The sequence below is a fragment of the Capra hircus genome, chromosome 22, assembly GCF_001704415.2.
Source record: "Capra hircus breed San Clemente chromosome 22, ASM170441v1, whole genome shotgun sequence".
NCBI classification, from domain to species: Eukaryota; Metazoa; Chordata; class Mammalia; order Artiodactyla; family Bovidae; genus Capra; species Capra hircus.
In genome coordinates this window covers 13,721,047-13,747,643 of record NC_030829.1, presented here as the reverse complement: position 1 = coordinate 13,747,643, position 26,597 = coordinate 13,721,047, and the positions used below count along the sequence as shown (strand labels likewise).

At 51.0% G+C, this 26,597-nt stretch overlaps 1 protein-coding gene across 3 annotated transcripts in view; it reads left to right on the top strand.

Moving 5' to 3' along the window:
• Positions 1-25,197, top strand: part of ULK4 (unc-51 like kinase 4) — a 498,780-nt gene extending 473,583 nt beyond the window's left edge. For all 3 annotated transcript variants that reach the window (XM_018066892.1, XM_018066893.1, XM_018066891.1), the window contains 2 exons: positions 23,568-23,653; positions 25,027-25,197. In XM_018066892.1, coding sequence (XP_017922381.1) covers positions 23,568-23,653; positions 25,027-25,090 — 150 coding nt within the window. In that variant the 3' untranslated portion in view covers positions 25,091-25,197. The remainder of the gene's footprint in view (positions 1-23,567; positions 23,654-25,026) is intronic.

Below are 26,597 nucleotides of genomic sequence, written 5' to 3'. Positions count from 1 at the left end.
TTTTTCAGTATGATCATGCACTCTGCCATCCAAGGCTTCTCATGGCCTGACTGTCGTCAGCCTCTTGCAGTGAGAGGCCATGCTTGGCAGGGCAGTTTGCTTTGGGAAGCAGCAGTGAATGGTGCATCAGAAAGCACCTCAGATATTGGAGAAAGCACATCAGTTCATAGTACAGGTTCATGCTTCAGCATCAGTCCTTCCAATGAGTATTCACGGTTGATTTCTTCTAGGATTGACTGGTTTGAGCTCCTTGCAGTCCAAGGGACTCTCAAGAGTCTTCTCCAACACCACAATTCAAAAGCATCAATTCTTCAGCACTCAGCCCTCTTTATGGTCCACCTCTCACATCCATACACGACTAGTGGAAAAACCATAGTTTAACTATATGGACCTTTGTCAGTGAAGTAATGTCTTTGCTTTTTAATACGCAGTGTTATTTGTGTAGTGCCCCGCATTTCAGCGCATTTTCACAAAAGGTGGGACTTCTGCCATCACTGCTGCTGATCCTGTTACCCTGAAGTCACTTCCTTTCCCGTAATTCTCGTGATTCTCTGCTGCTCACAAGTCAGGTGCACACTCCTTTGCACAGTGCATGAGGCCTGTCAGAGCTGGCCGCCCGCAGTCTCCCCCCAAGGCCTCTCAGCACCCCCTCTGTAGACTCCACCATCAGTACCCCGACCCATGCTGGGTCCTGGACTCACCACATGCCATCATGCCTTGGTTCCGCTGTCCTCTCTATAGGGAGCCGTTTTGCTTCCTCTCCAGCTCACAAACTCCATCTCACCCTTCAAGCTGCAGTCAGGTGTCACCTCCACCATGAAGGCTTCTCCACCTACCTCACACCTGCCAAATGCTAATCCCCAGGCATTAGCCTGAGCTGTTCCCAGTGAATCATGGCTTCTTTCTACCCGACTGGTCTCACCAGCAAGATCGAATGCACCACCAGCTGGAAAGGGAGTCTGGGAATTGTAGTTCCTGGGTTCCTGCTGACAGGCAGGAGCTTAGAAGGGTATTGATAGGGTATGAAGAAATAGCTTGCGTGTGCCACAGCCCTTACCCATAGGAGCCATGACCTCGAGGAGGTCGGATAGTCCTGGGCGGCACCCGGTTTGTATCATGTTGCCTCCCAGGCGCTCAGCTCCTCAGCCGTAGCTCGTGGTCCAATTACTGGGGCCGCCCCCAGCCCTTCCCAGTGCAAGCCCATCCGTCACTGATACCACTACCACCAATACCAGCAGAAGGGCTTGTTGAGAAGCGAGAGCCAGGGGAAGACGGCAAAGCCTAGGAGAGAGGCAGTGTCACCCGAAACCACACTGTGAGGGTTCACACCCCAGCCCCTCCACTTCCCAGCAGGGGGGAAGCACTGCACTCCTGCCTCCGTCTCCCCACCTGCTACATGGAGGTGATGCTCACGCCCTGCGTTAGGCTGTGGGCCAATGCAGTGAGTACACACGTATCCCACGCCTGGTACAGAGTACCTCTGCCGTGAGCACAGCAGTCACTGTGGTGGTGGTCACACCACCACCATCCTCATCGCCGCCGTCATCCCTGTGTTAGCACACAGCAGGGACTGTACCAGGTCTGGTTACTCAGTGAGGTTGCGCTAATGGAGAAGGCGAGGGTCAGGGACCCGTCTCGAGCGTTAGACGCACCCGCTCCCCTCCTCGGGCTTCTGCCTGCCCGTCCAAGCTCTGTTTCCTCTGAACAAGGGCGAGAGGTGGTTAAACATGCCCCCAGATTCCTCCTCTGTCTACTGTGGGCCCTGCCACCCCGTCAGCCTGAGGCTCTGAGAGAGGCTGGAGAGGTCCCACTCAGGCTCCCGTGCTTGCAAATGTTAACCCCAGCCTTAGCCTTTTGTCAGTGTTGAGTCACCAGGTCGAATTAAAGTCACTTTGTACTTTGTAGACATTTTCAATAATGCTAAATTTCTGCGGGAATTCTGTGGCAGTATTTATGATCATTGCTGTAGGTGTTAGGTACAGATGATTATAAAAGCTAATTAAGAATTCCTTGGGGATTTAATCACTGATTCCAGTCATTTTACTGTGTCTTCTCACATACCTGAAACAGTAGACTCAGTAAGCAGTAGCCGTGATTTTTCAACGGTTCTTGCACTCAGGTAACGGGTGTTATTACAAAATTAAGACCCTTTTAAGTGTGTGGTTTATAATCGCCATAACAGCAGCAGTAAAGAAGCAAAGCAATTTAAATAGGTTAACTAAAAGCGTGTGTAAATGCGTGGGAGATCACCTAGAACAGCGCAAGGTCAGGAGCCTCACAAGCGGCCCGGCTGCTGATGCCCCTGCCCTCACAGCAGTGCTCCCTGACGCGGAGCCCGCTCCACACCCAGGGTGCTTGGTGCTGTGGGTCCCTGACCGTCAGATGGGGGCCCAGCTTGGGAGACCCTGCTCTGCCATGAACCAGAGCAAAGGGGGACCCAAAGGTTCATCAGGTTTGACCATCACATTTCAAGACTAGGTTGGCAGTGGTGGCCATTCAGACAGTTACTCTGACGAGGCTTCTTAACCGGGTAAACACAGCCACAGGCAGTTCAAGGAGTAGGGCTGGCACTTCTCTGACTGCAGTTACACGGGGGCATGACAAGTTGAAGTCCTCAAAGCAGGCTCAGTGTCATATGCCAGGCACTAGTAACTGTGTTGCCGGCAAATCACAAAAAACCCAGAGCACACTGTGTAAGCAGGGGGAGGGGTGCTGAGCCTCATGGAAGGGAGCTCAGAGGTGCACGGGGTACTGAGGCTCTGCGTACTCCTCGCGCAGCTGCCCTCCTTCCGTGAGCTGCTTTCTTGGGCTGCAGACAGTGTGTTAAAAAGCAAAGACATCGCTTTGCCGATTAAGGTTCGGATAGTCAAAGCTATGGTATTTCCAGTAGTCACGTACAGGTGTGAGAGTCAGACCATAAAGAAGGCAGGGCTCAGAGTCGATGCTTTCAAACTCTGGTGCTGGAGGAGACTCTTGGGAGTCCCTTGGACTGCAAGGAGATCAAACCAGTCAATCCTAAAGGAAATCAAAGCTGAATATTCACTGGAAGGACTGATGCTGAAGTGCCAATACTTTGGTCACCTGATGTGAAGAGCCGACACATTGGCAAAGACCCTGATGCTGGGAAAGATTGAGGGCAGGAGGAGAAGGGGACGACAGAGGATGAGATGGTTGGATGGCATCACCCAGGCAAGGGACATGAGTTTGAGATGGTGAGGGACAGGGAGGCCTGACGTGTAGTAGTCCACGAGGTCTCGAAGAGTCAGACACAGCTCAGCAACTGAACAGCAACAGATGAGAGCATTTTCTGCAGTACCGACCCTCCACGGTATCTCCAAGTCCTGCTCGGGCTCTGAGAAGGGGCCTTTCCGAGGAGCTCCCAGCAGACGCGCCCTAAAGTCTCGGTGAGCAGACTCAAGCCACTGGCACAGACAGCCAGAAACCACCTCCTGTTCTCCAAGGGCTCAGTTAGGAAGGAAGGAAACCAAAAGATGGGTTGTTTATGATCACACACGCTGCGTTTCTTTTCTTTTTTTTCTTTCATTTCGTGAAATCTCTTGAAGTTGAGTTTTCCCACAAAACTATGTGCAAAGAATAACCAGACTCAGACTGGATTTTAGTATGATTCTTATCTTTGTCGAGGAATTCGCTGTGTTCCCTATGGGTCTTTCCACACCCACTTCAGACTCAAGCACCCTGAAGGCAGTGGACCCTCAACTCAGTCACCTTATATTACATAGGCCTATAGGACCAAGTGCCAAAAGAAGGTTCAGTTCAGTTTAAGAAAACAAGGCTCACACTCTCTGCCCTCAAGTGTTCCCACCTGTAGCCCTAATAAATAATAAGATTCACTGGACCAAACTTTATGAGCAAACACAACTTTGGCTCCAGTGCAGGACTTTGCCGATGATGCTCCTTGTTCATATATTTGGACTCCAGCAAATGTCAGTATTGTCTTACGAAGGTTTGAGGCTCTTCCTGGGATGATTTGGTTAAGAGAAAAACTCTGATTTCACGAGATCCAGATCTCTAGCCCGAAGACCAGCTCTCTAAGTGGAGATGCTCAGACCCCCCAGAGAGCTTTGGCATCTGAGGGGTGAACGGAGAGTCTAAACTGTGCCCCCATCAGTCCCAGCTCTGTGCCCTGTTCTCTGCAGAGTGAAATTGCACAAGCAGCTGTCACCCCCAAGGGAGCCCAGCGATCTTATTTTGTTTCTGAATTTTGGACGGAGAAAAATCATATACACAGCCAGTCACACCGCAGGGCAGAGAATGGAGGAGGCTGAGTTGTCTTTTCTTCACATCATTTTGATTCTCGAGCCAGCAGGAAGTCATAGCCCTCTCCTCACCACTTAGTCCCCCTTTCCTTCCTTCCAAGTGAAACGGGAACCTTTGCTTCCTTCCTGATGGTCCCTAACCCCTTCCTTAGCCTTGCTCAGCTACCGGCCTCGCCTGGGCAGTGACCCTCCTCAGCTCCCCTCCTCGCTCCCCTCCCCACTCCCTTCCTCACTCCCCTCCTCACTCCCCTCCTCGCTCCCTTCCTCGCTCCCCTCCTCACTCCCCTCTTCCGCTCCCCTCACTCCCCTCCTCACTCCCCTCCTCACTCCCCTCCCCACGCCCCCCTCCTCAGGTCCCCACACTCCCCTCCTCGGCTCCCCTCCCCACTCCCCTCCTCAGCTCTCCCCGCTCCCCTCCCTGCTCCCCTCCCTGTTTCCCTCCTCAGCTCCTCTCACTCCCCTCCTCAGTCCCCTCTGGTGCAGCCCCCACCCTGACCTTTTGGTGTCCCCTGGAGATTTTGACCAGGCTCCACTGTGAGCTCCTTGGATGTGCAGGGAGCAGCTTGCACCTTGGCCTCTACCAGCTTCTGTGGGTGGTTGGCATCAACAGTGAATAGGGGCACCCTTCCCCAGAGACATGCAGTCCAGGCCTTGCCGTCTTAGGCCCTAGACAGACGCAGCTGGATAAAGATGCTGAACATCCCTGGGGAGCAGTATGAACTCTGCCTCCCGGATACCTGACCCTCCCAGAGTGAAGGTCTTCAGAGGGGCTGAAGGCACGAGGCAGGGAGCGCTGGGGTGGAGAGAGACGGTGGCCCTGAGGGTGAGAGGGCCTCAGCACGGAGCAGAAGGAAGATGCCCTGCGGTGTGGGCGGGAAGCCATGCCCCACACCTGTGCTCCTGCCCTGCTGGGAGTGGGCACTCGGGACCCCCGCTCTGGATGTGGCCCAGCTGCCCTGCCTCCTTAACCACGGCTGAGGCCACAGCCTCAGGTGCTGCCGAGGCCCTGCCTCCTCTGCTGAAGGTCTGGACAGGCCTTGGAGCTACACCCGAGTGGGGCCCTCCACTGCTCATCACAGCTCAGGCTGCCAGCTGCCCCTGCTCACTGTCCCATCCGCTTCCCCCACGACTTAGGGCAGGCTCACACGTAGAAATGCAACTTCCCTGAGGCTTGCATGTGAATTTCCGGCCACATCCAGGCTTGGGAACTTCCCTTTCTGAGCTGCTCTCACTGCCTCCAGAAAGCCAAGATGAAAACAGTGCCCACGTCAGAGGGTTATTCAAGGATTCAGGAAGATAGTGTATGAAAGACCTTCACAAACACACCGACCTGTTATCTTTCTAAAGGAAATTGTTCCACACCGGCCTCTGAAGACAGTCTCTGGTTCAGTGTGGCATGTCAGTCCATCCATCAAAACGAGGTCCCAGATAAGCCCTTCTTTCCCTAGTTATTGGCAAAACGAGTTCAGCTTTGAGGCCATTTCAGGTTCAAATTTCAGTTGATGAAAGGAATATGGAGTGAACATTCTCTTCCAGTCCTGGTTTCCAATCTCCAAATTCTCCACTCTGGAGGCAGCCAGCTCAGTCACTGTTCTGGCCATCCCTGCAGAGATGCTCTGGAGGAACATGTTGGCTGTCCACCTTCTCTGCCTTCTGCACAAATGGCAGTTGACTCCACACACCCCGCCTTTCTTGTCCGCTATCCCGTCGGTTGTTTCATCTTTGCCAGAGGGGGTGGAAACGCTCTTTTGCCATAGTTTTCATTTGTATTCTGCTTCCTGTAAGTGAGACTAAGCATGGCTTCCTATCTAGAAGCCATGTAGGTTTGCTTTCTTATGACCTACGTTTTCATATGCTTTGCCCGTTCTTTAGAAGTTGACCCTATTCTTACTGATTTCTTGGAGCTCTTTATTAGGGAAGGGAGCCCTTTGTGAAAGGTGTCACAACTTCTCCCAGTTTATCGGTTTTTATCTTTTGATTCTGTTCATATCAGTGGCTTCCGTGCAGAATTTGATTTTATTTAGTGAAGTTTGTGTCAAGATTGGATTAAAAAAAGGAGGACAAAGTGCTCTTCAGCTCTGACCTTTCAGGGAGTTTGTCTCAAGTCTTTATTCTTTCTCTGCCCCCTGATCTCCCCTGTCAGCCAAGGGAAGGTGCAGGGGATGGGGCTTTGACCTGGGCTGGCCCACAGAAGCAAGGGAAAAGTCCAAAGCTTTGAGCCTTGCCTCGGGCCAGGTGGATAATGCAGCTGAGAACCTGAAGTGAAGGGCTGGCTCGCGGTCAGGTCCTTGGAACACAGGGATTCCTTGGAGTTGTAGGAAGGGCTTCTTGGGTTCTCTTGGGGTTGGTTAAGCATTCCAAGCCTGCTCCACGTTTATCATCACCAGACATCTGTAGGAATTTGAGAGGATGCAGCTACTCAGTGAGCTGGAATCCACACAGTATGGTCAGCCACTACGGGAGGGTCTGCTGTTCACAGATAGCTTTTCTGGCTCACTTTCTCCCCCAGATGCTAAGCTGGGCCCTTTTTACATGTTCTGTCATTGTGGAATCCTGGACTCAGGGGCTGGGAAAGGGGCTGGTTCTCAGGCCTTTCTGCATTGGTGTTGCTTCCTGAATACAGCCTTGGCAAAGCCCACGGCCAACAAGGACAGCTCACTACCCACTTGCTCTGCTTGTAGGCTGCTGACAGAGCAACTGGGTCAATCTTGGTCCAAGGACACCGCAGAGCCTCTTGTTTCTTGGGCAGATGGCGTCTCCACGGACCCCACCAATGTTACCAACACTTCTGAGCAGGTTTGCCAGCACTGGGTTCTCTCTGGAGCTTTCCAACAACTGATGGATGCGCCGACTTGTCCAAACTAGTAGCCGGAAGCGTTGCTCTCAGTGCCGTTCTTGCTCCTTCCCCACCCTTCCTCTCTCCGCCCCTTGGCCATCCGCTTAAACCCAGTTTCTAATCTGTCTTTGAAAAGAGTATTTCTCCAAAGAAACATCTTTTCCCTCCACTAGACACTCCTGCAGCAAGAGAAGATGAACAGGAGGCTTTGATCTTGTAGGCATTCTTTTTAAGTTTGATCTTTTGATCTCATGTTTTGTTTCTATGTACTTAATGGTTTGCTTCAAAATCACCTAAATATCAGGTCAAAGAAGACAAATGCTTTTCAAAGGCAGAAGCCATGCCCGTGCTTTACTGTCACCCCAGACAAAGAGCTATTAAATTGTCCTTTGCAACCGGTAGATTGTCTCTGCCCTGGCAGGAGGTGAAGGGAGGAGAGTCACCAGCCTCATGACCGCAAAGGCCAGATAGCAGATGCGGGGCAGGCACTCGGCTCTGTCACACCACTGTCCTGACAGCCTTCATGGGAAGTAGGAGGTGAGTTCTTCTTGCAGGGCGTTCACCGGGTGCCACATGCTGTGCCGTGGGCCCGTGTCTTTCTTGTGAAGGTCATGGGATGACCTAATTCACCCTAGTTTGGCCCATTGGATGTGGGTATGGGCCTCTGAGCCAGTTTAGTGGGCAGCGCAGGGCACAGATGTCTCAGGCATTTCCACACAGAACTATTAGGAGCTTCCCATAAAGAATCCACCTGCCAATACAAGTTCGATCCCCAGATTGGGAAGATCCCCTGGAGGAGAGCTTGGCAACCCACTCCAGTATTCTTGCCTGGAGAATCCCATGGACAGAGGAGCCTGGCGGGCTACAGGCCGTGGGGTCACAAAGAATCGGACACGACTGGGCAACTAACACTTCCACTTTCACATACATATGTACAGTTCGGCAAATTGTACAACTTCTGTCTGTTTAGTTTATCATGCCAATCAAGCTTCAGTAAAGCTGTTAAAAATTAATATGTGCAGACAGAATGAAAGTGATAAAGATATAGAAAAAGGATGTAGAAAAGAACTTTTAAAAACAGTTGTAAAAGTCCTATATCAATTAGGTAAAAGTTGCATGTGATATAGATGGTTAAAAAAATTAGAAAGATGGTTATTCTACAAACTAAGAATTATTACAATAATTTTTGCAGTTGTTTTAATTGTATAAAATGAGTAAATAGACAAAAATGTACTCTATTCTCAAATTTTTGTCATTTTTATGGACTTGAATTTCAGTTCTCTAAGGTTTTTAATGACTTCTTCAGAAATATAAACTTTATGTGCCATAATCTCTTGGTGTATTAAATGGGAACTTGAATAGCCTTCCATTCATAGAATGAGCTAATTTGTTTCTAAGCTCTGAGAACAGCAGTACTGGGCATGGCGTAAATGCTCAGTGTTCGCTCCTGCCATGACCAGCTTCAGAGCATTGATTCCTCCATCTCTGTATACACAGAGACAAACAACAAAAGCTAGAAAAGAGATGATGGAGGGAAGGGAAAGGGCTCAAGATCTGTATTTGCACTTCCTGACTCCCAGGACTCAAGAGCTCACACAAGTGCGGAGCAGCTTTTTGGGTTCGGTGGGAAGAGGAGTGGACAGGTCGGGTTGTGGAGCCCTCATGGGCTTGCTCCAGGTCATGGGCCCTCGGCTGGGTGCAATATGATGAGGACAGTGAGTACCTCACCTGAATGTCCAGCCCCGGCCCTCAAACCCTCTCCTGGTTGGGGTTTGTATCCTCCCCCCTCTGACTGCCTCATCCTCACCTCTTTCTCTGACCACCACCCCCTCAACACACACACTCATCTCTTTGAGGAGGTAGTTTTTTTGTGTATTACAAATCAGTTTTTCTCTGAATGACCTTCTGGCCTCTGCGTTTGCTAAGAACCTGGTCTCTGATTATCCTGCTTACAGTGATGCATGAATGTGTGTTTATTCTAATGTTTATTATATTCCCACGAGTTCAGAGAAATCTATAGTTTTCACACGTAACATTTCAAACTGGAGGTAGTGTCATCGCCTAGTAGTGAGGGTAGGAAAAAGATGGGTCCCTGAAGCGTCAAGGACTTTCTCAGACACCCTTTCAACTACAGTTATGTTGAAGAACTTGACTCCACACTTTTATTTATCAAGTCATTTAATGTTACAGGAAACTGTACCATCTAATGCTTCCCATCTGAATAAGTTTAAGAGGCAGGGAGATTATACTATTTAAAGGAATCCTATGAAGATCCAGTAGATAGGTATTCTGTGAAAGAATGTCAGAAAGTTGCATTTCCTTAAAACAGTCCCAGAATCCCCATCATCTTAACTCATGTTTCATAATCATGAGCCAGAGCATCTCATCAAGGCAACAATGGATCATGGTGCCATTTTTGTCGTGGAGTGAAACGGACTCTGGCTTCATAATAGCATTAAAGTAAGGGAGCTTACATTCTCCTGAAGCTGTCTCATCCAGATGTTAGAAGACCACACTTGCAGAGGACCATCAGTCCCTAGGATTTTCTGGAGAAGGACATGTTGAGTGACGTGTAAATTTCCTACAGCCCATGGTCTTTATTCATGAATTTGCATTGAAATTATTAGTTAAGTTAATGGAGGAGGATGGACTTATCCATTTCTAAGTGACACCTTGGAATGATGGATCAAGTGATGATACTCTAAATACAGAGTAAAAACATCATGCCCATCACACATTTTTTTCCAGAATCTCAAACTTTTCAAAAAATCATACAGAACTAATTTCAGAGCAATGTGATCAAGCTTGCTTAACTTAAATTCTCACTCATGTTGTTCTTATGGGTAAAAAAGAACTACCTATGACAGTCGAGTGCCAGCCTGGTCTGGATATGAAACCTCTCCCCTGGGTGGACGAATCAGTGTAACTGGTGAGCAGTTTGGTCCAGACAGCCGCTGAGGGGCTGGCCTCTGTGAGCTGCATACATGGTTTTGCTCCTGGGCTGGCAGCAGCTACAGGGAAACTCTTTACTTCCTGGAGCCACATTCAGGGATGGTGGCATGTGGGGCTTCGAGGATGCGCCACCGGGGCTGCCCTGCATTAGGAAGCCTTGCAGGGAGGGGCCTGCAGCACAAGTGCATCCTGGGTGGGATGCATCCCAGTGGTGTCCACAGACCTGGGTACCACAGAAGGAAGGGCATCGTGTACTGCAACAAAGGCTGGTCCAGGACCCAGTTTTGTATGTTTTTTAATAAAGCACAGTAACCTCCTGAATTTCCTCAAGCATCCTAGTATAGCATGAGAAGGCAGCATGATCTTCCTCAGCCAGGATCCAAAAGCCGGGGTTTCTCAGCCCCAGTGCTGTTGACATTTGAGTCAGATGATTCTTTGTGGCAGGGCAGTCCTGTGCGCTGTGTTCTGGCCCCTACCCACTAGATGCCCAGCAGCCCCCCACCCCCACGGGCAACAACAAAAATGTCTCCCAACGTTGCCAGATGTCCTCAGGGGGACAGATCATCCCCCACGTAGACACACTGGTATGAAGGAAGGGACGGCGCCAGGGAGCTGGTGAGCCAGTCGCAGCAGCAGCTGTGTGGCTCCTGCTTTCCAGCCTTTGGTGATCTTGTAGACAGCTCGGCTCACAGCCCTGACCTGGCCCCGCCTTTCTCCCCCAGCGTCTCTTGATGACTGAGGTCAGGGGCTCTGAGTCAGGTAGACAGAGGCTAGCCACCTGGCCTCTTGGATGGGCAGTTTCCTCCTCTGTGGAATGAGAGGCGCCATAGGACCCCTGTTGCTCTGAGTCCATCACGGTCATGCAGGTAAAGGACTTCTCACACCCACTGCTGTCAAGTTAAGACTTAAAAGTCGTGCAGAAGCAACGGTGTTAAGTACATGGACTCACCGCCATTTTGCCATCTGTTGTGTTCACCATTTCAGGATAAGGGACTCTATCTAAGATTAATTTATTTGGTTTTGTCTTTTTTTAAAAAAACCTTTTATTATAGTTTTGCTTTTTACTGGAGTGTAGTTGCTCTACGCCATTCTGTTGTTCTCTGCTGTATAGCAGAGTGAATCAGTATACATGTATCCCCTCTTTTGGGGGTTTCCTTCCAGTTTAGGTCAATCACAGAGCATTGAGTAGGGTTCCCTGTGGTATACAGTAGGTCCTCACTAGTGAAGATCCGTTTTTAAAACCTTACCTGCCCCCCCACACACACACACAGGAGCACACACATTCACTAACACGCCTGGCACACCCTCTTCTCAGAAGGTGCCGAGGCAGCGCCACCCTCCCGCGGGCATCGCTGTGGCTCTGGAGAGAGTGGTTCAGGCAGCCGGGGCGCAGGGCCGCGTTTGGGGGCAGGCAGGGCGGCACTTCAGTTAGCGGGGCAGGAGCGCCTCTCCTCCTCTCCACGGCAGGTTTCCCCTTTCCCCGTCTCAGTTTATCTTCCTGCCTCTGCCCAGTGAAAACCTCCTTAGGATACTTCTCCCTCTGATCCAGGGTCCCTGAAGCACGTTCATGACTACCTCATCTGAGAGCGCCGAAAGGGTTCCTCTTGGGAGATGCTCTTCGGCTTCCCAGAGGCGTGACCTTGTCCTCGGTGCCCTTAAGCAAAATGGGGACAAAGGGTCCAGGCTGTGTCCAGCCACCTGCTCCTGAGAGTTGCCCTGTGGTCGCTCGCCTGGGTTGGGGGAGGGGGTCTCTTGGTCTCAGAGCTCGGGGACCTGAGTCCGCAAGGCCCTTTCTGTGTCCCCCGTCTGCTCTGCAGAGAAGCGTGGGAGAGGCGGAGGCTTTTCTGAACCCCCTCCCCGCACTGGAGACTCACGGGGACACAGGCTCTGACTCCCTGTGAAAGAGCCCAGGGAGGCCCAGAAGGAGGCCACGTGATGAGCGGTCAGCCCTCCCTGGAGTCCAGGACCCCGACCCTGCCCTGGCACCAGCCCCAGCTCTCCCACCTCCACTGGGGGCCCACGAGGATGAGGGCGGCGCCGGCCAGAGGTCAGCCTGCCAAAGCCTTTTGTAGCGGAACATCCCGGCTCTTTGATGTTGCCCCGGAAGCCTCTGAGACCCGGCTTCAGTTAATTTTATCCCAAGGCAAGTTGGACGCTTGTCCTGGAAGTTGTTCCGCACGTACCTTCTCCGCCTGGCTCTGTGTGGTCCCATGGGGTCGCCCAGAGTTGGGAGTGTTTGGGCCCGTGGACTTGTCCTAGGAGCTTTCCAAGCTCTCCCCTCCCACCACCACCACACACACGCACACGCACACTGTCTCACACGTGCACACACACACCCTCCCTTCCTATCACTCCACTGTGTAGAATCGACGCTTTGGGCTCAGCCGACAGCTGACCTCTCTCTAAGGTGGGAATCTAGAACTTCACCAGCTTTCCTCCCCACCCCCTCACCTTGTGGGGCCAGCCTTTCTCAGAAGGCCTCACAGAGAACCACGGCGGTCTGGCCTGCCTGAGGGAGGGTGAGATCTCAGCAGAGCAGTCATTAGCGGAATGCTTCCAAAGGGACTGTTTGATCACGGCCGTCCGCGAATGTAACCACCACGGGGGAGTTTTCAGCTGTCCCCCAGTCAGTGTCTGGCCTAAATTTGGACTAATTGGTGCCTGATGGTGTTAATCATATCAGCCAAATGTGCTGTAATTTTCCTTCCCATTTCATTTTCCTCCCAGTTTTCTCCACGTGAGGAAGTTTCAGCTGCCCCTGATGTTTCCTTAGAGAGTCCCAGAGCAGAAGGGAAATTTTGGAGGGCAAGGACACAGGAGAGGAAGTGAAGTGGACTCTTACTTAGCTCAGGTGTCTCCACAACTCAGCCTAACCACATCTGCCTTGTTCTGACACCTGTCAAGGATGCTGCCGAGGTGACGGAGTCCCCCACAAAGCAGGGTGCTCCCCGAGGCCACACCCTTGCTGACTGCAGCTGCTGCTCTGCCCCCAGCGCCGCCCCCCACCTGCCTGCCAGGCTGCCTTCCCTGCGGGCCCTGAGGCCCTCTGTCCACCTCCACACAAACCCCAACTCGTCGCCTCTGGGACTGTCACTCATAGCTGCCCTGAGGGCCTCGGGGGACAAGGCACTCAGCCCAACCCCATGACACCCCAAGTCTCCTTTTATCCTCGTGCATGCGGTGGGTTCATGGGAGCCGAGGGGTTCCTGCTCAGCACAGCGTGTAACTGTAAGCAGAGCTTACAGCCAGCGTGACCAACTGGCCCTCCCCCGTTTGTGGCATGTGTTTTAGGAAAAGGTCGAAGACGTCATGCATTTATGTGACAGTTTCAACCTGTGTTTAAAAAGTGCTCACTTACCAAAAAAATAAAACGCCCATCTGCTAAGTCTGTTCACAAGCTGGCTGGTGACAGTAGTTTATCCCCCTCAGTGCTCTGAGAATTACTGTGTAGTTGGAGAAGACTCTTGAGAGTCCCTTGGACTGCAAGGAGATCCAACCAGTCCATTCTGAGGGAGATCAGCCCCGGGATGTCTTTGGAAGGAATGATGCTAACGCTGAAACTCCAGTACTTTGGCCACCTCATGCGAAGAGTTGACTCATTTGAAAAGATTCTGATGCTGGGAGGGATTGGGGGCAGGAGGAGAAGGGGATGACAGAGGATGAGATGGCTGGATGGCATCACTGACTCGATGGACGCAAGTCTGAGTGAACTCCGGGAGTTGGTGATGGACAGGGAGGCCTGGCGTGCAGTGATTCATGGGGTCTCAAAGAGTTGGACATGACTGAGCGACTGAACTAAACTGAACTGATTCTATGTTCCCCGTCTTCAGATCTAGCTCTTCAGGCCTGCCCTGTCCTCCTCTTGGAAAACTCTCTGAATTGCTTTCATTTTTAAAAAATTTTTATTATTTTTTGGCTGCACTGGGTCTTTGTGGCTGTGTGTGGGCTTTCTCTAGCTGCAGCGAGCGGCGGGGGCTGCTCTCTAGTTGCGTTGCGTGAGCTTCTCATTGCGATGGCCTCTCTTGGTGGAGCGTGGGCTCCGGGGCACATGGGCTTGGCTGCCTCCGTGCATGTGGGATCTTCCTGGACCAGGAATCGAACCCACATCCTCTGCATTGGCAGGTGCATTCTTAACCACTGGACCACCAGGGAAGTCCCAAGAATGAATTCTTTTTTCTAAATATTTATTTATGACTGTAGCCTGCCAGGCTCCTCTGTTCATGGGATTCCCTAGGCAAGAATACTGGAGTGGGGTGCCATTTCTTTCTCCAGGGGATCTTCCCAACCCAGGGATTGAACCCAGGTCTCCCACATTGCAGGCAGATTCTTTACCCTCTGAACCGCCAGGGAAGCCATGAATTGCTTTATTTCTGATAGAAGTCTCAAGGGCTCTGTTTCTATAGCATGAAGTCCAAGGTGCAGACTTCCCTCTCATTTCCCTTAAAAGGGTCTATGGGTCACAGGTCCCCACCGCCTTCACCTGGACTGTTTTTGCAGCCCCTCCTCACTAGCTCCCTGCTTCCAGAGGGTCCCTGTTTCTAGCGGGCCCCTATTTCTTCTGCCTCCAGGTCCCCACCAGGGTCCTTCTCACCTCGGGACCCGAGTGACTGGTCTTCTTGCTCCTTGGCAGAATGCGAGTCCCCAGATTACTGTGTCTGGCTCTTTCTTATTGCTGCATCCTCAGGCGTTATCTCCTGTATCCTGCCCACCCAGCCACCCCCTGCCACACTTTCTCCTCTTCCCTTTCCCCTTCTTGACTCTCCTTAATACCCACCATGGTCTCAGAGTGTCCTGTCTGCTTTTTTCATTGAAGTGTATTTGATTTACAGTGTTTCGGGTGTACAGCAAAGTGATTCAGTTATATGTGTACACACGCACACACACACACGTATGTGAAAAGTCAAAGTGTTAGTTGCTCAGTCGTGTCCAACTCTGTGCGACCCTATGGACTGGAGCCTGCCACGCTTCTCTGTCCATGGGATTCTCCAGGCAAGAATACTTCTCCAGGGGATCCTTCTGACCCAGGAATCGAGCCTGGACCTTCCACACTGCAGGCAGCTTTTTTTAATCATCTGAGCCGTCAGCAAAGCCCATACACACACACACATACGTATTCTTTCCCAGCCTTTACCATCACTGGTCGTCACACAGTAGTGAATATCATTCCCCGTGCTGTGCAGGCCCTTGCTGTTTGTCCGTGCATGGAACAGTGTGTCTCTCTCTCTGTTAAATTCCCCATTAATCCCTTCCTGCTCTTTCCCCTTTGGTAAGCATGAGTTTGTTTTCTGTGTCTGTGAATCTATTTCTGTTTTATAAGTAAGTTCATTTGTATCGTTTCTTAGATTCCACGTATAAGTGGCGCCATACGGTATTTGGCTTACTTCACTCTGGGATCAACCCTAGGCCCGTCCACGTTGCGGCACATAGTGCCGTCTCACTCCTTTCTATGACGAACACTCGCTGCATGCGCCGCAGCTGCTCTGCCGGTTCGTCTGCTGATGGACTTTGAGGTTGCTTCCGTGTCTTGGCTGCTGTGAACACTGGGGTGGATATAGGCCCGGGGTGGGACTGTAGGACCAAATGGTAACTCAAGCTTTAGTTTCTGAAGGATATTCTGTTGACTCTTTCGCAGTGGCAGCTCTGCCTTGACGCACACCCCGCTGTGTCCCCAGAATCTCACCAGGGCTTAGGTGCGTGGCAGCGCTCAGGACACGCGGTCCACCGAGCACAGAATCACGCGCGTGCTCGTCGGGCCCGTCGCTGCTGCGGGAGGCCTCCTGTGTGCTCAGCTCAGGTCGGACTGTGCTGTCCGTCCTGCCCACCCCTCAGCAGACTTGAGGGCCTTGGGAGTGAGGTTTGTAGCACTGGAGACCTCGTGCTTACCACGGCCCCATGCTCCTTTTGCAGAGTCGCAGTCGCGCTCCACACATTGTTGTCTGTATTTTCTGCGTTTCTTACCTAACATCCCAGCGTGCACATTTTCCTGAGTGTTCTTATTTATGATGGCTGGATCACAACAGAGCAGTGCAGCGGCTGACTGGGTCCTCACGTGGTGAAGTGAGGATTGGGGGAAGAAGCAAACTGGGGGGCCTATTAAGTCTTATTGACTTGCTATCATTCACTTTGCAACACTCCCCCACCCCCGCCTCCCATTTTCCCTGCCGTCCAATAGGAAGTTCAGAGAAAGGGCTGGAAACAGGCCCTCATTAAGTCACTTCTGCCTACTCCTTCCCCACCTCAAAGCCCTGCCGTTAATGCACACACACACACACCACCCCATACTGTACACTCAGGGGTTACATTGTCAAATGGACTCCCTCAGTGTGACCCCATGGAACATTCCTAAGGATCAGCTGCGATTCATTTGGGTCAAGTACAAATAGTGTCTACTCAAATGGTTGCTCACTTCTTATGACCCTGGTTCTCACTCCTCGTAACCCAGTCACAGGACGGTTCCTACCTGGCGAGTTTTCTCTCGTGAGGAACTGACTCCCGCCACGTCCCGTGGCTGACAGCGCCCCTGCCTCTGACACCTGTTCTCCCGGGGTCGTGTGGGGAAAATGGTGTGTCCTGATTCTGTGTCTCACTAGAACTTTCTTTGGGCCAACCTGTTTAGTTAATTCTTTTACCCATGAGAAGTTCACAATCTGGCTTATTTGCCAATTAAAACTGGCTTTTCCTCACTTATTTTGGACCGAGGCTGTTATAGTTAGTTGAATCGGGTCTAAAAGTTTTCCCAAAGCAGCTATATTGCGTTCAGCGTTTTAGACTTACTGGATTTAATGGCCAGAAACTGATGTAATTATGACCAGTTTCCCAGCAATAAGGGCATTTTTACTGCCCTGGAGAGAGCTGAGAGAATTGGCTGGTCCACAACGAAGGGGGTAGGCATGGATAATTTTCTTCGAGAAAACAGTCATGTCTTAAGCGGTGAAAAAGAAAAGCAAGTCCTCAGCCTGCCATCCTCATGGACTCTGGGCTTAGCAGGGACCCACAGGTCCAGACGGGAGTCTGGAGGGGAGAAGGGCGGTGTCAGGCCAGGTTGGGGAGCCCACGGATCCCAGAGGAGGAGTGCCCTCGACTTCCCTGAGATCGTCCCAACGACTAGCGCCACTCAGGAGCCTCACTTGCTTGCGTTGAGGAATATGGCGTCGCATTTCTGAGCAGACTCCAGCAAAGACACAGAGGCCACGAGGCAGCTGGAGGCCATGTGTGAGAATCACTGCCCTACGCTCCAAGTGCCCTCCGCATCTCACGGAAGACACGAGGCACACAGGGGCCCCGGAACGGAGCAGCGAGTGTTCCCATAGTCTTGCTTTAAACGTGGATGTGCAGGGCAGGTCAAGAAACGTCTGGAGCGACCAACAGCAGGTGGAAAGTGGGGAGGGGCTGCCAGACCGCACCACACTGACCAGGGGCTCCTCGCAGACTCCACCCGGGCATCTGAAGGCCAGGGGGTAGCATGTTGCGATGTGCAAGGGGGGGACAGAAATGGCTTTGAAGTAACTTAAAAACCTTCGCGCTCCAAGAGGAGACAAAGTATATATTAAAAGTGCAGAATAAAGGGGCCGATGGAGAGGTTTTGTTTGAAATGGAAACCCTCTGAAGTAGAGTTGCAGTTTGCTGCTTGTCTGGGCTCGTGCCTGTGAGATCTGAAGGCCGCGGAATTAGAATAACCCTCCCGTGTGGGCAGTGTGCGGAGCACCTGGGCCGCACGCTCGTCAGCTCCGTCTGCTGGCTTTTTTCTAGTCTGTCTGGGTTGCCTGGGCCTGTCAAGAGGAACTCAACAATAAGAAAATAGGGTTACCTTGGCTTCCCTTTGCCACACACATTCAGTCCCAGTGGAGAGACAGACATGCATTATTTCCCACTGGTAATGGAGGCCCGCGGCCTGCCCATACCTGCGTCCCTGGCGGCCACGGGGCTCCACACCTAAAACCACATCCAGGCAGGGAAGCCGCACCCGAGCTTTTACGGGCTGCACGTGTGAGTCAGGTCCACGAGCGTCAGTTCACACTGTATCACCAGGATACAGCGTGAAGTACGTTCTGACTTCCACGTTTTTTAAGGACAGTGCTGAGGAAGGTTGTCAGCAGGCCGGGCTTTGTCACCTGGTGGCCACTCGGCCCGGGTGAGCCACTGTCCCCTCAGCTGGCCCCGCACACTTCAGGCTCCTGCCGTTACCCGGGGCCAGAGATGGCTTCTTGTGTTGGTTTGCGTTTGGGAAGCTGAAATCCAGAACGGAGGCCAACACAAACACTGTCCTGGAGGGTGAGTGTGCCAAGAAAAGAAGGAAAAAAAAAAAAAAAGCCCCTACCTTACAATTTGTGAGCCTGGTGGGGAACATGAGGGATAATTCTGTGGGATACAAGCCTCTCCTTTTGGTGTTCTAGTTACACCAAGTGATTCCCGAATGCTGTCTGACACAACTCACGTTCCAGGGACTGAAGCAGAAGGTTGAATAAAGTAGGGTGTTTACCCAGAGTCCATCATCTGCTTGTTTATATACTCTCAATTAAACTGATGTGGGGAATTGTCTTTCCAAGTTGATCATCATTCTGAACTCAGATTCACAACTTTTTTATGATCTTTCCCTCTAAGATCCTATGTTTTGAATGGATGCCTGTCTGCCAGGTGAACTGCACGTGTTTAGTACATTCATGTTTCCACTTTGATTGATTTTAGCTGTCCAGCCAGCAGTGAGACATCTTAGCAGCAGGAGAAATGTGAGGCAGGCATCCTCTGTTTGCAGGGAATGAACACGAGCCATTCGATGTTTTAAAATAAAATCTACTCTCTGCTACAGAAAATTACTGCAAAATGAAATTGTTTCCTTATCTTGGCTAATGGGCATTAACCGCCTTCTAATGAAAACACTAACTACAGGAGGAGGGCGTTGTGTTGACACTCTTCACGGTGTCCTCTTGCATTATTGATTTCTTAGAGTCACTGCCTTGCTTGCTCTTGACTGCAGTAATCAGACCCACGAGAAGTTGTCTAGCAGCTGCTCAGCCATGAACTCAGCATCTCCATGGACAAGTATCACTTTCCCCCCGCTTTACTGAGTATGGGTCTCAGTGTGAAGCAGTCGAGCACAGCACAGCCCGTGTACTCTCTTATCGATCTTCTACAAAGAGCAGAGGCTTTTAAATTTTTATTAATTTTTTTTAATTGAACTGTAGTTGATTTACCATATGTGTTGGTTTCAGATATGTAGCAAAGTGATTCAGTGATACATGTATAAATCTGTATTTATTCTTTTCCATTATAGTGTATTTCAAGATACTGAGGATATAGTTCCCTGTTCTATACAGTAGGACCTAGTTGGTTACCCATTCTCTATATACCAGTTTGTATCTGCGAATCCCAAACTCCTAATTTATCCCACCCCCACCCCTCCCATCCCCTTTGCTAACCATGTAAGTTTCTTTCATTTACATCATGTTTTTTAGATTCTACATATAAGCAACATCATTTGATACTGTCTTTCTCTGTCTGGCTCACTTCACTTAGTAAGACCATCTCCAGGTCCATTCATTTCGTTGCAAATGGCAGTATTTCATTCTTTTCATGGCTAAATAAAATTCCATTGTAAATACATAAAGGGCAAAGTTGTAAACACTGATGAAGTCCAATTTGTCAGTGTTTTTCTTTCTGGGATTGTGATTTTGTGTTGTATTTGAAAACTCATCAGCAAACCTAAGTTCATATATGTATTCTCCTATATTTTCTTCAAGAAATTTTGTTTGTTTGTTTGTTTTAGATTTTACATTCAGATCCATGATCCATTTTGAATCATTTCTCTTTTGGGACATGCCACCCAGCTTCTGGAATTGTAGCTCCGATCAGGGATTGAACCCAGGCCCTCAGCAGTGAGAGTTTGGAGCCCTAACCACTGGGCCACCAGGGAAGCCCCTTGAATGACGTTTTGTTTGAGGTGTAAGATAAGTGCTTAGGGTCAGGTTTTTACATAGAGGAGTCCGTTTGTTCCAGCACTGTTTGCTGAAAAATGTTCCCCCATTCAGGTTACCTTTGCACGCTTGTCAAAACTTTGATATTATTTGTGTGGGTCTGTAAAAAAAATCCTGCTGGGATTATGATAGGAATTGCATCAAACCTGTATTTTGGGGAAATCAATATATGTACTATATTGAGTCTTCTAATTCATGAACATAGTAATTATATCCATTTATTTCATTAAAAAATGTTTTATCGGCATTTTATAGGCTTTAACGTACAGATCCTGACATTTTGCTAGTTATACCTTTGAAATTTGTCAGAACTTGCTTTATGACAGTAAGTATATTTTGAAGACTTTACATGTACATTTGAAAAGAACATATATTCTGCAGTTGTTAAATGAATTTTTCTTTATATGTCTGTAAGATCAGGTTTGTTAATCTCGTGTAGAACATCCTTATCCCTTCTGATTTCCGTGTGCGTGTTACTGGGAGAGATTGAAAAGTATGCCACCATAATTATGGATTTGTCTCATATCTTCCTGATCAGTTCATCTTTTTATAAATACATGTCTCTCTTTATTCTTAGTTATAATTATTGGCTTAAAGCCGACTTTGATATTATTATAACTACACCAGCTTTCTTTGGTTACAATTTGTGTGACATATCTTTTTTCATTCTTAAAACTTCAGTTGTTCTTTGCCCTTGTATTTAAGGTATATTGGTATGCATCACATGGTCACGTTTTATTTTGGTTATATCCAGTCTAAAAACGTTAGTCTTTTATTTGTAGCACTTCATAAATTACACTTAATATAGATGTTGATATATTTGGGCCTACATTTACGACATTATTCTTGATTTCTGCTCTTTTTTTCCTTCCATCTTTGGGTTTTTTTTTGCTCTTTTTCTAGTTTCTTAACATGAATGCCTGGATTATTGACTTGAGAACTTTCTTTTTTTATGTTAAATATTTAGTACCATAAAGTTCTCTTTAAGCACTGCTTTAGCTGCACCTCCCCCCGCCGCCCCTCCCCCCGCCCCAACTTTGATACATTGTATAGACATCTTTCAGCTCAGAATACTTGATAATTTTCCTTGGGGTGTCTTCTTTGATCCTTGGATTATTTAAGAGTGTGTTGTTTATTTCCAAATGACTGGAAATACTTCAGTTATCTTTGTTATTTACCCTAACCCTCTGTCACCTTAACCCTAATAAACTCATGTCCAGTGAGTCGATGATGCCACCCAACCCTCTGATCCTCTGTCACCCCCTTCTCCCCCTACCCTGAATCTTTCCCAGCATCAGGGTCTTTTCCAACAAGTCGGCTCTTTGCATCGGATGGCCAAAGTATTGGAGCTTCAGCTTTCTCAAGCTCTTCCTTGTCACCTCCCTAATACTTCCTGGTTCCCTGGGTCTCTCGTTTCCTGTCTGGCCACTGACTACTCCCTTCCACACTTGTCATGTCTGGGCCAAACACGGGGAGAACAGAGGAGAGTTTTGGCTGATGGCTCCTGTTGCTGCCACCGCAGAACTGCCCGCTGCCTGGGGCGGAAGAGACCCAAGGGAAGGGAAAGGGGCTTTCATCTGCACTCTTGGAACTTTTGGACCTTTCCTCTCCCCTTCCTGAAGCCTGGCTTCTCCCACAGCCCTCCCCTCTGCTCCTCAGTGCTCACCTCCAGGGTTTGGGTGTGCTGAGGTCAAGGTGGGCTGCACCAGCGGGAAAGCAGCAGTGGTGCTCTGGTCTCCGTCCCCACTGCCAGTGCTGCCAACTTTTCTGTGATCTCAGAGAGCTGCTCTGTGTATTCTGTTCCGGTTTTAAATGGACAGGAAGAGCGGCATGTGATTTCTCTGTCTTTCCCAGGATTAGAACCTCTGACTGATATTATTTAAAATTTGGCTGACGGCCCACCTTTATAGGTGGGGTAACAGTTGACGTGCTAGTAAGAGTTTAGGTGAGCAGCCAGAATGCATAGTTTTCAATCCTCTTGGCTTTTTTTATGCTTGCCTTTATGTCAGCTGCACATGATGCTATTTTGGCCTCTTCCTTTGATCACATAATTTCCACCGTAGGTTTCTATTTGCACTTTCCAAGTAGCGCTCGTGAGTGAACGTACCCTTGCTATTTCTTTGCGAGTGGGGCTCAGCCTCTTACACATGACGGGTGGCAGGGTTAATCAGGGCAGCAGGTTTAGGGCAGCGGGTTTGGATGTAGCTCACCTGAACCGTATGAGGCACAGCTTTGAGGAAAATTAGATGGGAATCCTTGCTGAAGATCCTTTCCGGCTAAGTTTGTGCTTGCTTCAGACCTACTGAACCCCACAGCAGCTTTCTGAACTCATCAAGCTGGGTGTAATTTCAGAACGGATTCGCATGCAGCTCTTTTAAGATGCAAATCTTTGCAGAAATTACACCTGATGCAGTTGAGCTGACAGCTGGTGTCTACACACTCAGGAAGTGGGATAGGATCTCCACGGAGGCGCAGATTCTTTCACATGCAACTAAGAGGCCACATAAAGGTCTAATTACCCCTGTGACCTTCCTGTCCGCATCTGTGATTGGTCAAGAAATGGAGAGATGATACTCCAGCCCTGGTTGCTACAATCAGGTAGGAAGACAAAAGCACAATGGGAGCAGCCAAGGTCAGCCTGGTTCCAGCCTCAGGTGGGATTAGGGTCCAGCTCCGTGTGCTGCCATCGCGGCCCCTCATCTCACTAAGCCTCTGTTACCTCATCTATAAAGCACAGTACACGCTTACCTTGTGAGGTGAGGATACTGAGAGGGAGGCATGAGAAGATGTACAGGAAACTGCAGTCTGCTGAAATGTGAAGTGCCACCAAAGTGTTTACCAGAAAATATTTGAAGAATAATAGATAAAAAGTAGGACATGGATGATGAATCAAGAGAAACAAGTCTAACGCTAGAGCCTGGGTTCATTCCTAAAGCCTTCTCTCTGTCTGTAGGACACGGACTCCAGGGTCTGGATCAGGAAGTCTCTGGGAGCGGGGCTGGGGTGGCCCCTCTCTGAGTCCCTTCCAGCCCTGAGGGTTTAGGGTGTGTCTCCTGTCTCTCCAGGAAGTTGGCAAGGGCACATTTCCCAGGGAACCTGGGCAGGGGTGTTGCCCTGGTCCTGCTGTTAGTGCCTCTTCCTTCTCCCAGCCCCCCGAGATCAACAGGAACCTAGAATCGCCCTTCTGGCTGTAGGGAAGAGGCTGGGTTGGGCTTGGGACACAAGGGCCAGCAGGGTCGTGGAACCAACAGCTGGCAAGTTTGTTCACCCATGATTTGCTTTCCCTGAAGGGTTCAGGCTCCCAGAATACACAGCCTCCTAAGGGGCTGACAGGAAGCACCCCATCCTGACCTGGCACTTGTCCAACTGCAGTGGACTCCCTCCTGCTCACCTCCAAGGATGCCTCTGTGATCAGCAGCACCCGGGGGCTCAGTGCCCAGTAACATGGGCAGCCAGAGACTCCGGATGCCCAGCGAACAGGCCCGTGGGTCAGGATGGAGCAGCTGACTGCTCTCCTCTCCTCCCTTGCAGATCACCTCCAACGAGAAGCACCTGGAGAGTCTCAAGAGCGCAGGGAGCCTCCTGCAGGCTCTGGAGGGGCTGGCCCCGGCCGGGGGGTGAGTAGGCTTGGCAAACACGCTCCCATTTCTTTTTCCTCTCCTCCTCGTTTCCTCTACACACCAGGGACCACCACCCTCCCACCTGACACTGCCCACTGTGTGCCCTCCGTCCTGGTGGATGGGCCACCGAGGCCCCACCTGCTAAGGGGTGCCTAGCCTTTGCTGGTAGTTTTTCTTCAGAATCACGAGGGTCTATGGAATCTGCTCCCTGGTGTTTTGAGTACTGCATTCATTGGAGAACAACACGTGGTTGAGGTACTGGGGAGATGGTGATTCTGTGGAGCAGGCTCAGCTCCAACCAGCACTGCTGCATCAGCCCTGGGCTGGGTGGGGCAGCGCCTCCTGGCCTCCCCCGCCTCTCGTGCTTGTGCTTTCTGGGAGCTGGGAGGGACAGGCTGGCCTTTATGGCGGCCCAACTTGCCTGGCGGCCCCTGTAGTGTAAGGTGTGGACAGTGGCTCCTGGGCCAGGCGGGTCCATCCCCAGGGACGGCAGCGTCCTCAGCCCTGACGGGGCCCTGACAGTGGGTGCGTCTCCTTGCTGGTCACTGGCACCCAGTGCCACTCTGGTGGGTGGGATGGGCTCATGGCTCCACTGGAGTAGCCTGGCCTGAACCAAGAGCAGTTCAAGTGCATTCCTTCCTTCCAGAGACCCCTGACGTGCAGAGCAGGAATACGTGGCCCCATCCCCCTGCACCCCACCTCTTCTTTGCAGCCCCCAGTCCCACTCCTAGGCAGCAGCTCGCCTACCATGTCGTCAGGGGTGTGCCACCAGCTAATTTTACACTTCAGGGGGTACTGCCATGCGCCATTCTCTCCTTTGGTGACAGTTGTTAAGGCCCAAGTGTGTGTCTCAATTTGCTCCAGTAACAAAGATTCCACGTTAAGGCCTTAACTGCACATCCGCACCTATGAGAACGAGAAATCCAGAGTTGCTGGCTGAGTGGCCAGGAAGGGGCACCATGGAGCATCTGGGATCTCTGCTGGCTGGCACAAGTCAGCTGCAGGCTGGCGCCAGGCAGGCTCCTTGTGGGCTCTGGGCTGTCAGGCCCTGGCTGCCGTCTGCCTGACTTGCCCTCACAGTTCGGCATCAGTGCATCTGTCCAAAGCAGCTCAACGCCAAGTGGTGGCAGGGCCAGGAGCGCAGGCGTCGCTTAGGGGGCTTGCTACGGTGGGACTGTGGGCTTTCGGGTCCTCACCTCCCACCCCTGGAGCCTGGGGATCCTGTCTGTGTTTTTCAAAATGATGCTTAGGGCAGCTTTGGGAAATAGCTGGTTCATCAGGTACTCAGGTGAAAAGGAGGCCAGCCCCTCTAGAAGATGGGGCATTTAACCCTGGAAATGCCTGAATGTTTACCTTGCTTTTTTTCACAGGTCATCAGCCAACAGCGCAGTGGCGTCCTTGGCCCTGGAGATCCTCCAGGCTGCTGGACACTAGGCAAGAAGGCACTCGGCACAGTCCTCTGCTGCCGCCACCCCTGGCTACACACACCACAGGTCACCCACAGCTCTGTGTGGACTCAATAAAGTCAGCTGAATCCAGAACCTCTGGCTGAGGTGCTCTTGACTGCAGCCCTAGAAAACCCACTCGGAACGATGCCTGTTGGCTGCATCTGGGAACCCAGGCTTGCTCGATGTTCTCAGAACGCTCTCCCCGTGTGTGGGCAGGTGGGCCTCTGCTCAAGCCGGCGCTGCCTGCACTCATCAAAGTGGAGGGAAGCCGCGGGCATCTCCCAGCCTCTGTCTCCTCCAGAGGTTTACCAGGCGGGGCGATTCAGGAATGCTCTTCCAGCTACACCTCTAGAGCAAGCCTTTGGAAGCTTGTTTTATTTTACCTGCCTGGCTTTTTCATTTCAGGGATGAACTGATTCTGAGAATCCTGGGGAGAAATGGGAAAGACTCCACTCACAGGAGCAGGTAGTTAAAACTTTGCCTAAAGGAATGCACCATGCTCATGGGATGCTGGCTTCCTTGCAGGTCTGTCTGCTCACCTAAGTGGGATGAAGGCATCAAGGTAGACTCCTTCCCCCCACCTTCTACCAGAGACCACCACCTCCCAGCCTCGAAACCTTTCCAGCTTATCCTCACACATACACCCTTAATGCCCCGACACTGCAGAGGGGTGCTAGGACCGCGGCACTGTGGGGGGCGAGGATCCTGGGTGGCTGGAACCAGGTGAGCAAGTTGAGAACATTCCTTGGCCTCCTCTCTGGGGTCTGTTTCCTCAAACTGCAGAATGAAAGGGCTAGACTAGATCAGCTGCAGCAGTGCTCCGGGCTTCTCAGACAGAGGAGCCCCGCCCCTGACAGGCTTCTGTCCTCGGCCAGAGCCCCTATGCAGGCAGGATGGGCAGGGCAGGCAGGGGTAGGAGCTACACGGACATGGAATTCTCCAGGCAAGAAGACTGGAGTGGGTAGCCATTCCCTTCTCCAAGGGATCTTTGCGACCCAGGGATTGAACCCAGGTCTCCCGCATTGCAGGAGGATTCTTTACCATCAGAGGCCCCCAGGGAGGCCCCATCTACTGTGTCACGGGCAGCCGGCCACACTGTCACCAACAGCCTCATCTGCCGCAGTGTGCCAGCTTCCCTGTGGCTTTGCAGTGAACAGCTGCTCTGCGCCCCCCTCCACAAAGGCATGGATGTAACTTACCGTATTTAAACCCCACCACCTGCCAAGCACACCACCTTATCTCCATCTCATAGCAGAGAAAACCGAAGCTCAGAGCCAGTCTACTTGCCCAAGGCCCCGCTGTCGGGTCGAACTTAGGACTCGGACTCCAGAGCCTGTTTGTCCACCGGTGGGATATCCAGAGCCGAGCTGTGAGTAGCTGAGGTGTAAGGGGGACCTGCACCCCGGAGCAGGCAGTTTCTTTTGTTCCAGCCTCCCTAGTGCCCACATAAGGAGGCCCCACAGAAGTCCTGCTGGACAGCATGCCCATCACCC